The sequence below is a fragment of the Drosophila hydei genome, unplaced genomic scaffold (genome assembly GCF_003285905.1).
Source record: "Drosophila hydei strain 15085-1641.00,03,60 unplaced genomic scaffold, DhydRS2 tig00000036-arrow-arrow-pilon, whole genome shotgun sequence".
In the NCBI taxonomy this organism is placed as follows: Eukaryota; Metazoa; Arthropoda; class Insecta; order Diptera; family Drosophilidae; genus Drosophila; species Drosophila hydei.
Window position 1 is genome coordinate 1 of NW_022045650.1, and position 17,747 is coordinate 17,747.

The window sequence follows — 17,747 nt, forward strand, 5'->3', positions numbered from 1 at the left end:
AATTGTCGTTGAGAATTTGCTGCAGCACAAGCCCGAGGGAGATTCCATATTCGAGACATGCCACAGGCTGCTGCAGACAGTGCTAAACCAAACCCATCCCAATGGCCATCCGGCGTGTTAAAGGGATTCGAGGAGCCGAAGATGCATGGAAGAAGAGTTCATGGCCCTCTGCCAGGATTCGCAAGTGAAGCTCAAGCAGCTCTGCTCAAGTGGGATGAGTTTGACTCAATAATCGAGGAGCTCGATAACTGGATGAAGAATGTCGAAGCTGTGGTAAAGAATCAAAGCCTAAAGAGCACTGCCGAAGCTAAGAACGCCCATCTGAAGCAGCTACAAGATAGTGCCAAGGACATTGAACGTCGTGGCGTAGCCATAAATCAACTCATGGATCAGGGACGGGAAATCGAAGGAGAAACCGATCTGAATTTGAAACTTTCCCGTCTAAATACACGCTATCAGACACTGAAGAATCTGTGCAAGGAATCGATTGCCAAGTACATCAACTACGTCAAGGATCACGACAGCTTTGACGCCGACTACGATCAATTTAAGCAGGACTTGCAAAACTGCGCCAACGAGCTGGCGAAGACAAATGAAATTGTTGGCGATCAGAGCGTACTGCAAGAGCAGCAAAACAAATTGCGTGAGATGTCGGACAAGCGCATTGTAGACTCCACTGTCTTCGAGAGTCTGATTGATCGCGGCGAGAAGCTCTACGGCCACACAAGTCCAGAGGGTCGTGAGATAATACGTCAACAGCTGCGCTCCCTGCGCACCCTGTGGGACAACTATACGGACGATCTGAACTCGGCTACGCATAAGATCGATCAGTGTCTGCTGCAATTCAATGAGTTTACCATAGCTCAAGATCAGCTGACCAAGTGGCTCAAGGATGTGGACAAGGCCATGCAGAGCCACACGGAACCGAAAACCACGCTCCAAGAGAAACGCGCTCAGTTGCAGAACCACAAGCTGTTGCATCAGGAGATCACCACGCATAATGTGCTCGTGGATAACGTCTGTGACAAGGCGCAAATCCTAGTCGATCAAATCAAGGACAACTCGTTGAACATTTATCTGCAGTCAATCAAGCAACTCTTCCAGAATATTGTGCAAAAGTCCGACGAAATACTGCAGAATCTGGAGAGCTGCGTGCAGAAGCACAGCGAGCTAAATAATGCCTTGAGTTCGGCCAAGACTTGGATCTCGAATGAGAAGGCCAAACTGCTCGAGTGCGACGATTCCTACGGTGAAAAGGCCGATATAAAGCGTAAGATTGAAACGCTGGGACAATTGGCTCAAACAAAGCGCAGGCCGTGAATCTAGTAAGCGAAATTCGTGCACAGTTCGAGACGGTTAAGCCCCGCTACCTCGGAGAAGGGTGTTTGAAGTGCTCGAGAAGGAAATCGATGAGCTGGAGACAACAATGAAAAGTCACTTTGATGACATCGAAGGCATCGAAGGCAAGCAAAGGAGTACTCTCGCAGTGGGGATAAATTTGAGCGTAATCTGGAAGAGCTCACTAAATGGTGTCGCAATGCGGAGGCTGTCTTCCGTGAGCAACAGCTGAAGTCAACGCTGCATGAGAAGGTCGAGCAAATGGACAAATATAAAATACAGCGAGAGCTCATACTGCAAAAGGAGAAGGAAATCGATGCCTTTGGCGATACGGCGCACGCTTTGCTCAACAACTGCGGTGCAGATCGCCTCAAGACGTTGACAACACAAATCACAAATCGTTATCAACTGCTGCAGGTGTTGAGCAAAGAGGTGGTCAATCGTTGGTCCAATCTGGTTGACGAACATCAGTTCTACCAGGACAAATACACCGAGGTGGACCTGTGGCTGAAGCCGATCGAGACGAGCTGGAAAAAGCACTCAAGGACGAACCCACACAGAGCTCGAATATACTGCCCGTTTTGCTTTCCGAGAGGGAGCAGGCCGAGAGCTTATTTGGAGCATTGAATGCTGCTGGCGAAAAGGCTCTGCCAGAGACATCCACCCAGGGCAGAGAGAAGATTCGCAAGGACTTGCGTGACATACGCGATCGTTGGGATAAACTCGACGAAGGCATTCGTAATTTGGAGAAGCGTCAAGAGGCACAGTCCGTACAGCTATCCAGCTATCAAGATATACTAAGTCAAACGCTCAACTGGCTGGATCAAGTGGAAAAGTTACTGCACAATGAAAGCCCTGCCACCTGGACCAGTGCACAGGAAATTCGTTCCAAACTCTACAAATACAAGGCGACAAATCAGGACATCAATTCGCACAAGCGCATTGTGGAGGCTGTCAATGAGAAGGCAGCAGCGCTACTGAGCAGCGCCGCCCCAGCCAATGCTGATGAGATCGCCAAGTCTGTGACTGACATTAATAAGCGGTATGAACAGGTTGGACAGGATTGTGCGAAGCTAGTTGCCGATCTCGATGCCGCATTCGAGGTGTATCAGCAGTTCAGTGAGCTGCAGAAGGCACAGCAGGATTATCAGAAGAACCTATGGGATCGGTTGACCGGCTACTCTGACTATTCGGGCAACAAGGCCGCGCTGCAGGCACGTCTACAGAAGATCAATGAAGTCCAGGATGCACTGCCCGAGGGCGTTGCCAAGCTGAAAGCACTGGAGGAACACATTGAGCAGCATGCTGGCGGCATACCAGCCCGTTCAAAGGAGGCAATGACCCGTGACTTGGCCAATTTGCATGCCGATTTCGAAAAGTTCGGTGGTTCGCTGAGCGATGTGAAGAGCGGACTGGAGAATCGTTTGCAGCAATGGAATGACTATGAAGTCGATTTGGATCGCTTGATTAATTGGCTGGGCGAAGCTGAGAATACGCTCAAGAACTACAATCTGAAGAATTCGTTTGAGGAAAAGGAAGAGCAGCTGAATCGCTTCCAGTCAATGACTCAGACTCTGCGCCAGAACGAAGCGGACTTCGAGAAAATGAAGGACGACACCTCCGAGTTGGTGCAGAGCTCGGGCGAAACTCGAATTGCTGTCAACGTGCAACAAGTGTCATCACGTTTCCAGTCCATACAAGCAACTGCCAAGGAAATACTCAAGAAATGCGAGCAAGCTGTTCAGGATCATGGCCATTTCAACGAGAAGTACAAGCAATGCGCCGATTTGTTGGCCAACGCCCAGGCGCGCTACGATGACTGCAGCGACCTGTCGACGGTGGCATCGCGCGATGATCTGCTAAAGAAACAGCTGATCATACAGGAATTGCTGGCACAACAGCCAACGGCCACTCAGCTGCTGAATAGCACCGTCGAGCTGGGTGAGAAGTGTTATAGCTCAACGGCTACGGAGGGACGTGAGGCCATACGCAGCCAACTGAACGATCTGACCTTTGATCAGCTGTTTGACAATATTGCCAGCTCTGCTCGTAAGATACAGGATAAGATTGCCAAGTGGTCTGGCTTCGATGAGACTGCTGACAATCTCAAGAGCTGGCTAGACAGCGTGGAGCATGAATTGCCAGCGGATATTGAGCTGAAGACCACGCTGGATGAGAAGCGCAATAAGCTGCAGGCCTATCGCGATGTGCTCAATGATATATCAAATCATCAGGTGGAAGTTGGCAATCTGCAGGAGATTGCAGCCAATTTGCCAGAAAAAACTGAGCATGTGGATCAGATCCTTAAGGATATCACAGATCGTTTTGGTAAACTGCAAAAGCGCGCCCAAGGCTATGTGGAGCGGTACGAGGGCATTGTTAGTGCTCATCAGCAATACTCGAAGGCTGTCATGGATGCGCAGGAGTTCATTGATGCCACGCTGAATACTGTGCACTACTGGGGCGATCTTGATTTGGAGCAAACCTCTCTGCATACCAATCTAGATCGTCTGAAGAACTTGAAGGCCAGCCTGGCCGACGAGTTTCCACGCGTGGATCAAGTGCGTGCACTGGGCGAGAAGGTGATACCCGGCACCGTTGATGTGGGTCAAGTGAATATCAAGTCCCAGATCGATACAACACAACAGGAATGGGAAGGTCTACTGGCAGCCATCAGTTCAACCATCGAAGCCATCGAAGCACGCCTGCAGCAGTGGTCCGAATATGAGCAACTGCGCGATCAGTGCTTGGCCTGGATACGTGACACCGACAATGAATTGCATGCCATTTTTCTTAAGGAGGATCTGCCCAAGAAGCGTGCCCAATTGGATACGTTGAAGGCACTGCAAGGTGATGTGCGCGCCAAGGAATTGGAAGTTGATAATGTTACGGAGAAAGCGCAAACATTGCTGAAGGGACCCAGCACAACGCGTTCGTCTGGCCCCGAATTGGTAACCAAATATCAGCAAATCTTCCACAAGGTCAAGGACTTGAATAATCGCTGGCAGCAGTACGTTAGCTCGCACGAGGACTTCGATAACGCCATCAGCGAGTGTGCATCCTGGATAAATGGCATTAAGGAGAAATTGGACTACTGCTCGGACATGTCATCGATGAGCCAAAAGGAACTGGATAAGAAATTGGCCACCATACAGGATGTGATTCTGCTCAAGGACGAGGGCTCTGCGCGCGTGCTTAAGATCTTAGAGCAGGCTCAACACGTGCTGGCAAACACAGCGCCCAATGGCCACGAAGCCATTAACAAGGAGCTCTCCGAGTTGCAAGATCTTTGGTCCGGCATTGCTCTGCGTATTATGGATGTCAAGGCGAATCTGGATGATTCCATAACGCAATGGTCTGGTTTCCTGGATCAAGTGCAAAACGTGCGCAAGTTCAATGAATGGCTGGATGCCTTGCTAAAGGAATTGGGTGAGCATCAGACGACAATGACTGAGAAACGTGCACAGCTGGATCGCGTCAAGTCCACGGAGGAGAAAGTGCGCGTGGAGAAAATCGATGTGGATTCGCTGAAGATTCAGGCTAAGGAAATGATTGCCAGCGGCCAACAGAGTCAAGCGGCGTTCCAGGCACAGAAAGTGCTCGACACGTTCGATGAACTGTTTGCCAAGACACAGAAATTGCTGTCGGATCGTCAGGATCAGTACAGAGATCATCGTCTATTCAAGGAAGCCTACGACGATCTAGTCAGCTGGATAAGTCGCGCTCGTGAGAAATTCCCAGCACTGAAGCAGAGTAGCCTCAGCGATAAGCTGGCCATTGAGAATGCCGTGCAAGCCACCGAAGCTCTGCTCAACAAACAGGCGCAGGGCGAACTTCTGGTTGAGCATTTGGTGCACACTGGCGAGGTGGTGCTGGCAAGTACATCGACGCAGGGCCAAGAGATCATACGCAATGATATACGCGCACTACGTGATAGCTTCGAAAGTTTGTTCCGCGAGATCAATCAGCAGAAGGAGAACTTGGAAGTTACCATGGTGCAATGGCGCGCATATAAAGAGGAGTATGAACGTCTCATGGAGTGGCTACAACAGATTGATATACTTGTCAAGAACCATAAGCTAAACCTGTGTCCCAATCTGCCCGACAAGGAGAAACAGGTGGCCGATATGCGTGAGGTAATGTCTCGCCTGGAAAAGGGCAAGGACGACATTGATAAATTTAATGCCTCCGCTGCGGGTCTACTCAAATCGCATCTGGATAGCTATGTGAACAATCAGCTCAGACACTTGGGCTCCATGTATCAGGTACAGGTTAACCTGGCCAAGGATGTGCTGAAGAAGGTCGAAACCAATCGCGATCAGCATCGCGAATACGATGCCAACATGAAGTCGGCCAGGGATTGGATTTCGAATGCCAAGCAAACGATTCAATCGGCTGGCGATGGCGCTGGCTCCAAGGAGGCGCTGCAACGTCGCCTCGAGCAAATACAGGACTTAATACGCAATCGCGAATTTGGTCAGAATCTGGTGCACACAGCCATCAATAATGGTGAGAAGATCATACGGAATACGCGCTCGGATGGACGCGATGCCATTAACAGTGAAATGAAGGAGTTGCAAACCGATTGGGATCGATTGGTCAAGAAAATGTCCACAGCCAAGGTGCAGCTGGAGACAAATCTCTTGCAATGGGCTGACTACAGCTCCAGCTATACGCAGTTGCAGCAATGGATTACCGACAGAGAGGCCAAGCTGCAACAGGCGTGCGAGCAGAAGATCATCAAATCCCAGCGTGGACAACCCGGTCTCAGCAGTGGCCTGAGCGAACGCAAGGCTAATTTGCGCCAAACGAACAACATTGTCCAGGACATTGTCTCATTTGAGCCCATGATACAATCGGTGACCTCGAAGGCCTCCGACTTGCAGCAGGGTGCACCGGCTACGGAAATTTCCGATAAGTACGAAAATCTGACCAAGCAGGCCAAGGATCTGTATGCCAAACAGAAGAACACCATCGATAGCTACCAGGCGCTGATCGATGCTGGCAACGACTTTGCCACCTGGCTGCGAAATGCCAAGGAGAGACTGAGCAAGTGCTCTGAGCCAACGGGCGATAAGCAAGCGTTGGCTGAGAAGACGCATCAGCTCAAGATACTGCAAGGTGAAGTTCCCGAGGGCTCAGCGAAGCTACAAAATGCTTTGGCCCAGGGCGAGATCGCTTGTCGCACAGCAGAGCCCGAGGATTGCGCGATCATTGAACAGGAAGTCGCTCTCCTACAGGAGGAGTTCGATGTCTATGTGGACGCGCTCGACAAGGCCAAGGTTTACCTGGAGGTCGGCATCGTCAAGTGGTCTGACTACCAAGATCAGTACACCGAGGCGCTCGAATGGTTGACCCAGACTGAGGCGCAGGTGCAGTCCTACAACAAGCTGCAGGACAGCCTGACCCAAAAGAAGGTGGTGCTGGAGCAGTTCCAAGGACTACTGCAAACCCTGTTCGATTGGCAAAAGACACTGGACAATTTGAACATGAAGGCCCAAGTTCTGCTCGAGACCTGCTCCGATACACGCATCAGCAATGGCATTATGCAGTTGACCACCAAATACAACGCGCTGCTCACATTGGCCAAGGAGGTAATGCGACGCCTGGAGCTGCACTACCAGGAACATCAGCAGCATCACACACTGTACGAGGAATGCCAGTCGTGGATCGAAAACACACGCGAAAAGCTGGCTGAGTGCGAACAAATACCCGGCACGCTGAACGAGGTGCAAATCAAATTGAATACGGTTAAGAACTTGCGACAGGGCTTCGAAACGGGACAGAACAAGCTGCGCTATTTGCTGGAGCTGAAGGAGAAGGTTATTATGAATACCGAACAGAATGGCGCTGCCAAGATTCAAGAGGATACCGAATCACTCAAGCAGGACTTCGATAAGCTGCTTGTCGATCTGAACGATGTGCGCCAGAAATTGGCGAATCGCTTGTCCCAGCTGGAGGAGATCTTCAAGCTGTACAAGATACTGCTTGAGTGGCTGGAGGACATTGAGCCCAGTGTCAAAGCCAGCGACGAGTATCTGAATGACTTGAGCGAAAAGCGCGCTGCTCTGGAGAAATTCCGTGTCACCCAGCGCGACATCAACGGACACAACGATATTGTGGAGAAGATCAATGTGCGTCTGCGCGAGGACAATAGCTTGGACAAGAACGATTTCGCAGCGGGTCTGAGCAAATTCGATGCGCTGCAAGCGCAAGTCAACAAGATCATCGAGTCGCTGGAGAACCAGGTGAACAATCACGACAAATACAAGCAGGCCTACAATGAGCTGCAAGATTGGCTGCGTCGCACACGCATCGAGGTGGAGCAGTGCGCCGATTGCCATGGCGAAAAGGATCAGGTGGAGGAGCGCTTGAATCGCCTGGGTGATATACAGGCAACCTCCATGGAGGGCAAATCGCTGCTCGATGCTTGCGAAGAGCTCAGCCAGGCGGTCATAGCCACCAGCGGCAGCGAGGGTCAAGACAATGTGGCCCAGGAGATCAAGCATCTGAATGGCGAATGGGAAACACTTCAAGCTCTATCGCGAGATGCGCGCAGCGGCCTGGAGACCTGTCTGGCTGCTTGGGAGACATTCCTGCAAAAGTTCAACAAAATCAATCTGTGGATTGTTACGATGAGCAAGCGCGTTGCCAAATCACAGGAAGCCGATAATAAAACCACCGAAGATTTGGTCAATGCCAAGGTAAGCCACAAGTCTCTCGTCAAATCTCACGCAACTGTCGCACGCAACGCTAACCCCAAAGAAAATTGTATTTATATAATCAATTGAAATGAACTAAAAACGAGTGCACCCCGTAGCAAAATTTCAATATATATCTATATGTAAACTGATTCACAAACTAAACAAAACTAATCAGAGTTGCTAACTTTTCAGCTAATCACTTTCACACTCACACTATTGCAGCTAATCATTTCTACACAGACTTTGTCTAATGCCTATTAATGCTTAATATATACACACACACACAGCTCTCTGTCCGACCTGTTAACTAATATTGCATTCCCTCTTAGAAACTGCTGGATGAGGTGCTGGCCGAACGTGAAAATGTCGAGGATCTGAATGACAACTGTGAGCTGCTCATGGAGCAAAGCGCCTGCACGCGCATACGTGACCAGACCATTGAGACGCAGGCCAATTATACCAAATTGCTAACCGCGGCTCAGGGTCTGGTGGCCAAGGTCGAAAAGAATCTGTCCGATCACACCGAGTTCCTCAACTACAAGAACGAAATGGATGCCTGGATTGAGAAGGCCCAGCAGGTGCTCAACGACTGCAGCCTCGATGGTGATGCCGCGATCATTGCGCAAAAGTTGGAGACTGTCAATGTGAGTACTAAAAATCTTAAGCCTAATTCAAAGCTCCCAGAACTATGCACTTCACTTGCAGTCATTGGCCTCGCATTTGCCAGAGGGCCAACACTTGCTGGCCATGGTGCAGGATGCCTACTCGAAGGCCTCGAATATAACGCCCGGGGACAAGCAGGAGAAGCTGCGTGACCTGATGACCAAGGTGCGTGAGGACTGGGATGCTCTGGGCCTGGCTGTCAAGCAGAAGCTAAGTGACCTGAAGCAGGCCCAAAATCGCTGGAATGATTTTGCAGCCAATAAGGAGAGGCTCGACAAATGGCTAATCGAAACCGAGAAGACGCTGAAGATAGCGCCCGAAACGAAGGGCGAGCTGAGCGAGATGAAAACTCTGCTCGAGCGCTACAAGACGCTGGGCAATGAGCTCAAGCAGAAGGGCAACGATCTCGAGCAGCTGGTGTCGGAGGCACGTGATCTGGGCACCGAGTTGGATGCGGTCAATCGTTTGCAGTCGCGTTGCGATAAGCTGAAGAACGATTGCGCCGGCTACATTCGAGATCTGGAACAGGAGATGCTCGACTACAATGGATATCATCAGAGCCTGCAGGATGTAGAGAAATGGCTGCTGCAAATCTCCTTCCAGCTGATGGCGCACAATTCGCTCTTCATTTCGAATCGCGAACAAACGCAAGAGCAGATCAAACAGCACGAGGCGCTGCTGGGCGAGATACAAAAGTATCAGACCAATTTGGATGACCTGAACGCCAAGGGTCAGGCTCAAATCAAACGCTATGAGCCAACAACGCCAGCCATACGTCCGACTGTCGAGTCCCAGCTGAAGAACATACAGGACAGCTACAACTCGCTGCTGCAGACCTCGGTGCAAATCAAGAATCGTCTGCTCGAATCGCTGGCCAAGTTCCAGGAGTACGAGGATACGCTGGACAATATCATGCGCAATCTGGAGGCCTACGAGCCCATCATACAAACCGAACTGGACGAGCCAGCCACTAGCCTGGAACTGGCGCAGAACCAGCTCAAGTGCGCTCAGGATATGCAAAATAAACTGAACAATGAGAAATCCAGGCTGGCAGCTGCCGTTCAGGCCTGCGAGGCAGCCACAGCATCCATCAGCCGGCCCAGCTCTCCCTTGGAGACAGCTATGCATGCCATACCCGAACGTGAACTGATGGTGCGCGCCAAGCTCGAAGATCTGCTGGATCAGGTGGGTTCTAAGCGAAGCTTTATGCTTTTCTATAAAGTTTTTCCTATTCCATTTGTAGTTGTTGTTTATTTATTTAGTAAAAATATTAACTAAAGTAGAAAATGGCGATGTAGATGGAGCAAAGGTAGGGAATGGGTTGCATGCAGGCTTCATTTAGTAGCAAGTCTACAGAAGTTGATGCATATATTGATAGTTTGATTAACTAACCAAAGAAATCTAGTAAGACAAAAATTAATTTTAGCTTGATATAAAGAAAATATATTTAGTATTATTATTATAATTATTTTATTTATATTTTGCATTAAGCTAATATGCATTGAAGATTTATTTGATTGAAGAGCTCTAATGTCGCTCTGCTAGACTTGACAAAGCATATAAGTTTGTGCTTAAATTGCAATGAAATCATAGCAGAACAGTTACCTATATTTAATAGTATTTAAAATATTATAAGATTTATACTAAACGCTTTATAGGAATTTCTGCTTGCAGACGACTTTAGCTTGATTCCAATCTACATAAAGTTAGCAGCATTTTTTTAAATTTTTGAGAGTCTGCTAGTGTAGTCTGATAGATATAGATAGATGGCTATAGATAGATAGATAGATAGATAGAGGGATATAGTTAGATGGATAGATAGATAGATAGACATAGATAGATAGATAGATAGATAGATATATAGATAGATAGATAGATATATAGATAGATAAACAGATAGATAGATAGATAGATAGATAGATATAAAAATATAGAGATGTAGATAGATTTACATAAATAGACATAGATACAAGATTTTTAGATATAAATAGCTGTAGATAGATAGATAGAAATAGAAATGGATATATATAAATATAAATATAAATAGATAGATATACAAATAGAAAGATAGATAGATATAGATATAGATATAGATATAGATATAGATATAGATATAGATATAGATATAGATATAGATATAGATATAGATATAGATATAGATATAGATATAGATATAGATATAGATATAGATATAGATATAGATATAGATATAGATATAGATATAGATATAGATATAGATATAGATATAGATAGGTAGATAGAAATATATATAGATAGATATAAAAATAAATAGATATATATTAATAGATTTAGATTTATAGATAGATAGCTAGATAGATAGTTTTATCTGATATGTTATCCTCATATATATACGCCGTATAAGACTTTTCGGCGAGTGCTCACTCGGGCATATATGCCAAGGCGCAATAGCAAAAGATATAGTAATACCAAGTAAGCCACGCTCCTGTAGAGCTATACTAAGCAATCTTGATATTAAGAGCAACGACTATATATGAGTATAGCTAACAAATGTAGAGTCTCTAGCTTCAAATGTTAAGCAATCAGAAGAACGAACAGACGAATTGCAGTAAGCCAATATACTCTCTTTACTTTGTGAACGAGCATAAACAGCTAAAACAAAATTCTTGGGAAACGATCTAGAAACGCTTAGAAACCAGAGCAGAGCTTTGTATTTAAAGTCAATTGATTATTGAGGCTAGATCGTTGCCATCTACTCGCCCAATTCTACATTTTAGAAAGTGAACCTATTTAATTTTTCTACCCTAACCTTATGATCTTTTGTTAATTTTGTTTTATTGCAATTTACTTTTATACCTAACCCAACTACACCGACTTTTGTCAACTACAACCAACTGTAAAATCAACCACCCCCAACCAAACACCGCTCTAACTAATGTTGATTTGCCGCACCGTAACTCCTCTTGTTGTTGTATAATAAACCGCACTACCACGCCCACTTTGCTCGCCGCCTGCCTGTTTGCATTTGCATTCGCCTCGAAAATAACAAAAAACAAAAGCAGCCGCCGCCAAAGACTCGGAGCTCAACCGACGATGACAACGATCTCGACGTTGAGCTCAGCGATGTGAATGAGGCGCTGTCGGATCCCATTGCTTACGAGCGTATTCAAAACTATTGTCGCATAGTACGGCTGAATAGCGCACACGTGAGCAAGCTGAATGCACTCGTCGCTAAGGTAAGCGGCATTCAAATCTTCAATGGTGGCGGCTTTGCTCTCTAAACTAAATAACGCAGTCCAAACAAACAGCACAAGCTAGAGCCTTTGTTGAATTATATGTGTCCTCTTCTTATGCCCAGGTGCAATCCCACTTGGGTGGTCTGACTGCATCCGTTAGCGAACTGGAGCAACAGCAGAAGCAGCGCGCCGAGCTGCAGGACTGGGTCAAGAGGCAGCAGAGCTCTGTCTCCGATTGGCTAATGCGTCCATGCAAGCTGCGTCCAGATGCCGCGCAACAGGAGCTGGTCTCGATGAACGATCTATTGAACTCCATTGGAGACAAGCGCTCACAGCTGATGCTCGAGATGACAGGATCATGTGAGTAGCTCATGCGATGCAGCTCTGTGCAGAGCATCACACAAATTCACACAAATTTCTTTCTCTCATTTAACCCAACAGTAGGCGATGAGGACACGGATCTGGATGATAACATTGACAAGCTCGAATCGGAGCTGATGGATGCCATTGCCAAGAAGCAGGCGGGCCAGAGTATCATCGACGGCTATCGCCAGGGCATGCAGGATGTGCAGAACTGGTTCGATACGTTGATTAAGCGCATGGATGTGCTGGATCGCGGTTCCGGTCTCAATTGTGCCCAGAAAATGGCCGCCATCAATGAGATTAAGAACGAATACGAGCTGCAGGGTCATCCGAAGATACAAGAGCTGAAGGGCAAGGCCGCGCAGGTGGCTGAGGTCATTAGCAATCTGGATGGGCAGCAGGTGGAGGAGCAAATGAAATCGTTGGATCGTCGTTTCGCCGATCTGGGCAAGCGCATCGATCGCAAGGCACAGCTGCTCGATGTCACCAATAAGGGCGTGGATGGGGCCAAGGGCGAAATCGATCAACTGCAGCAATGGGTGAAGCAGCAAATCGACGAGCTGCAGGCGCCAGCTGCTCTGGGCTTTTCGCCCAAGGATGCGGAGGCGCGCCAGCAGAAGATCAAGAGCCTGATGAAGGATGCCGAGGCAAAGCAATCGCTGGCGGATGTCCTCGAAAAGCGCATAGCCAACATGCAGCCCGAATTGGAGTCTGCTGAGTATGCCCAACTGGAGTCGGCCTTGCGTAATCTGAATAGCGAAAATCGCAATTTGGCTGGCGTTCTGAAGGCCGAGCTGGATCGTGCGCTGGAGGCGAGCAAGGCGCGTAAGGCACTGGAGAATGATCTGGACAAGGCGCGTCAATGGCTGAAGGCCAAAATCTCTGAGGTGCGCAAGCTGCCCGTCTATCATCCACTGACCTCCGCTGAGATTGAGAAGAAGATACAGGAGAACAGGAAATACGATGATGACGCCAAGCAATTCAATGACAGCGTCCTCAGTGATGTCCAGCGTCAAGCTGCCAACATCATGAAGGACTGCGGCGAGCCAGACAAGGCCGCGCTGCAGCACATTCTGGATGAAATTGCCGCCGACTATCAGACGCTCAAGGATGAGAGCGGCAAGCGCGGCAAGTCCTTGGACGATCTACTGCAGGGACGCAAAGCCTTCGAGGATTCAATGAAAAAGATGGGCGACTGGCTAAACGAAATGGAAACAGCCACCGAAAGTGAACTGCGCACCACGAGCCTACCCGTGCTCGAGGAGCAGCTGGCCCACTACAAGAAGCTACTGCAGAATGCCGACAACATGGGCGGCGTCATCAACGATGTGTCCGAGCAGGGCAAGAGCATATTGCCGACGCTCAGCAATGCGGACAAGCTAAAGCTGAACGACGACATCAAGAACATGAAGGATCGTTATGGTCGTATCAAGCAGACAATTGACGATCGTGTCAATACGTTGGGCGATCACATCAAGAAGTACAAGGATGCCAAGAACCGGTTGGCCGATTGCAGTCAGTTCCTGGCTACCATACAGCAGCGCATGCGAGAGCTCAATCGACCGATTGGCTCCAGGATTGAGGATGTGCAGGATCTGCTGGGCGCCTACGAGGGCATACTGAAGGAGCTCAAGGATAGCAAGCACAAAATGGGCGACATGCAAATGGACGACTTGCCCGAGCTGCAGAGCATCCTGGCGCAGCAGGACGATATGATTAAACTGATTGAGGATCAGTTGGCGCATCTGCGTCAGCTGTTGATGCTGCGCGAGCAGTTCATAGCTCTAATCAACGAGATCATTGCCTTCATTATGAAGTACACCGATGTCATCATCGACATCGAGAACTCACCGGACAGCCTCGAGGACAAGATCAACAAATACGACAATGTCATCGTCAAGATACAGGAGTGCGAGGGACTGCTGGCCTCGGCCAACGACAAGGGTCAGAAGATCGCCTCCGAGGGCAATGCGGCCGATAAGAACAGCATCACAGAGCAGCTGCAATCCCTGAAGAATCAATTGCAGAATCTGCGCAAGGCTGTCGAATCGCAGCGCCAGAAGCATCAGCTGCAGCTCGAGTCCCACAAAAAGATGGCCGCCGAGCTGAGCGAGATACTCGACTGGCTGCACAATAATGAAGGCGTTGCCAAGTCGCGACCCCTGCTCGACCGTGATCCCGAGTCGGTGGAACGTGAACTGCAGAAGCATCAAGCACTCAGCAAGGACATTGAATCGCAATTGCAGAAGTTCAATAAAATCAATGACAGCGTCAAGACGGACGTGGGCATGCCCAGCTCTCTGCTAGAGATGCTCTCCGAGGGTCGTTCACTGGTCGCCTCGCTGCCGCATGAGCTCGAGGAGCGCGAGAAGTATTTGAAGAACAATCGCGACTCGCGTCTGGAGTACATGCAGCTGGTGGCCAAGTTCAATGATTGGGTGCACGAGGCCGAGCTGCGTTTGCAGAACAGCCAGCATGGCATCGACTACGAGCATCTCGTGCACGATCTCGAGGAGCACAAGATCTTCTTTGGCAACGAGGCGCCCATACGCAATCTGGTGCACAAGCAAATCCAGGAGGCATCCGACAAGATTTGGTCCTCGCTCAACAGCTACGAGCAATCCGAGCTGTCGGCCGAGCTGACACAGTTCCAGACCAAGCTGGCCAATACCTTGGCCAATGCCAAGACCCAGCAAAGCGAACTGGAAAGAGAGGCGGAACGCTGGCGTGAATACCAACAATCCATCGATCGCGTCAAGGCCACCATTGAGCGTACCAAATTTAGCGATGAGCCCGTCCAGAATTTGGCCGGATTGCACTTTAATATTCAGAAGCTGTCGCATGCCATTGGAAATGTACAGGTGAGCTAATCAAACAGACGTAAATTTGACTACCTTTAAAGCGTTGCATAAATATTTGTAGAGCTGATTAGAGCTGATTTGCAATAGAAATTGAAACAGTCAATAGATTGGTAGTATTTGTTATCTATCCAGCTTGAAAGGCCAACAAATTTAAGAAAAAATAATTTTTTAAAGAAGAAAAACCATAACATTCCTAGCCATCTACCTTAGGCTTACAGTCAGGTAAACCCTAACTTTTTTAATATTTTAAAATAATAGCACCACAGTGACATAGTATTGAGCAAAACTTTCGATTGATTAAGAATTTCCTTTGCATAAGAAAAATTAAATTATAACTAAAATTATAAATTTATTTCCTTTCCTTTTATGATTTTCTCTTTCTTTATATAATTTCCTTTTTCTTATGCAAAGAAATTCTTAATCAATCGAAAGTTTTGCTCAATACTATGTCACTGTGGTGCTATTATTTTTATTGCTTAGCATCCATAGGTAGTGAATCAGAAAGCCTTGGCAAACAATCGGATTATGTTAAGTGTCTTAAAAACCTTTTATTGTATTTATACACACACATATAAATATATATACGTATTTATGTACGTATGTACATGGCAAGCGAAGACCTGTTTTAAGTGTGACACAACGAAACATCTTTCATAAAACTGCAAAACAAGAATTTGTATCTGCAACGCATGTAAGAGAATGTATCTGCAGATGACTTTCGCGCTGAGTGCTAGCTTCGCGGCCGCATACGATTTGCCGGCCGGCAAAACCAATAAACTTCAGCTGCACTCACTGTTCGCTCTCTTTGAGCTAAAGCTCTCTTGTGTGGTTCAACTCTCTTATATGAGGTCACATTTAAAATAGTTGTTTACTTTCATTATGTCTCCGTCTTTCACCTTGAGAACTTATTAATGAGTTAATCTTTTAACCTGCACTTGTTCAGCTTATCAACGACTGTCAAACATCTAGCCCGATGCTCAGACACAAAATGTTTCAACATAAATACATACATATATGCATATGTATAGGTATGCTTAAGGCCAGCTGTTTGAGTGTAGCTCATGACATCATCAGCGAATACAGAGAAGGAATAAACTAGTTTTTCGTGAGGGCTCCGCAAATGGCATAATAAATTTGAGTTAAAAAAAATTCCAAATTTTAATTGATACAGTCTAGTAGTCTCGTAGGCTTACTTAAGAAATAAACAAAAAAAAATATATTTTTTAAGCATTTAAAGCTCAACATTTTTAATTTCATATTGTTCTACGCTCTCTGCCCAGCCCTTTTGGCAACCACGTTGTTTGGCATCAACAAACACATGTTTAGCAGCAGCAGCTTTTTTTTGTTTTTGTGCCAAACACTGAGCGAGCTTTAAGAGCGCACTTCAACTCTCAGCGCTCTCAGTGGACAGCCGTTTTGTTGTTGTTGGCATGCCGGCTTATAGCAAAGCCAATGGCGATGGTATATGGTATATGATAGCGTATGTGTATTGGTGAGCAAGTGTGACGCAGTCAAGAGTAAATTATTGCTCGAAACTGCCCACGCCTCTCTCTTGCACTGTCCGCTGTCCGCTGTCAGCTCAACGGCATGTGCACATGTAAACGTGTTCATTCGACGTTTTATATTTGCGACTAAGCACAGTCGCAATTCGCTCTCTTTCCCTCAGCCAGAGCGATGCTCTTGAGACAAGTTGCACGCGCGTTCTCTTAAGTTGGTTCTAACTCGTGCTTGGGCAAATGCCGTATAATTTTTATATGAAATTCACTTCTAGTTGAGACGTTTAACTGTGCGGTTGTCTACATTTTTTATGCGGCTTATAAAGTGAAGAAATAGCGACAAAGCAAGAGCAATAAAAATCAAAAGCAAAATACAAAAACAAAAAAAAAATAGTGTTATTTTTGTGCGCAGCTTTGTTATATTCGAACGTTCTAATAAAATATGCCATGTGCTTGAAAAGCGCAAATTGAAAGAGAGAGACAGAAAGAGAGAAGAAACAGGCGAATTTAAAGCTAACGTCATCAACAAACAGAAATACATTAAATACACACATATATATTTATGTATATATACATATATATAGAAAGATACTTTCAAAGTGCTGCTGCAGATACAAACGCGTGTGTCTAGGTGAGAAATTAAGAGCGTACTTAACTTTCCATATTGTGAAAGAATGAAGTAAGAAGAAGATTGTGCCACATGCACTCACACACACACATTTATATATAAATATATATATATATATATGTCAAAGTTGAGGCGACGAAATGCCAAAGAAGCAAATGAAATCGAAGTGAAACCGCAGTCGGCGATACAGTTACAACTCAAAATATTTGAATGAAAAAAAAAAACAATAGGCAATCTACACGCACCTACATACACACACACAGTACTTAGGTAGCTTTATACTTGCATATATAGATATTTAAATATACACATTTATGTGTATATAGTTGTATATATATATATTTTACTTATATACTCGAAATAATTTCTATTAATAAATCGCTTTACATTGTGCAAATCCAATCAATCGAGCAGTGCCGCTAATCAAAATTGTGATAAAAAAAATATCGAAACGTATATCTATTGTTGAAGTAAACTGT

At 46.7% G+C, this 17,747-nt stretch overlaps 1 protein-coding gene across 1 annotated transcript in view; it reads left to right on the forward strand.

Annotated features, from left to right (window-relative positions):
- Positions 1-7: 7 nt before the first annotated feature.
- LOC115483773 (nesprin-1-like) overlaps positions 8-17,747 on the forward strand; it is a gene marked incomplete at both ends in the record, with an annotated part of 36,624 nt that continues 18,884 nt past the window's right edge. The window contains 11 exon segments of the mRNA XM_030226016.1: positions 8-203; positions 206-1,297; positions 1,300-1,382; positions 1,385-1,484; positions 1,487-1,858; positions 1,861-8,042; positions 8,372-8,686; positions 8,748-9,890; positions 11,747-11,920; positions 12,043-12,280; positions 12,362-15,144. Coding sequence (XP_030081876.1) covers positions 8-203; positions 206-1,297; positions 1,300-1,382; positions 1,385-1,484; positions 1,487-1,858; positions 1,861-8,042; positions 8,372-8,686; positions 8,748-9,890; positions 11,747-11,920; positions 12,043-12,280; positions 12,362-15,144 — 12,678 coding nt within the window.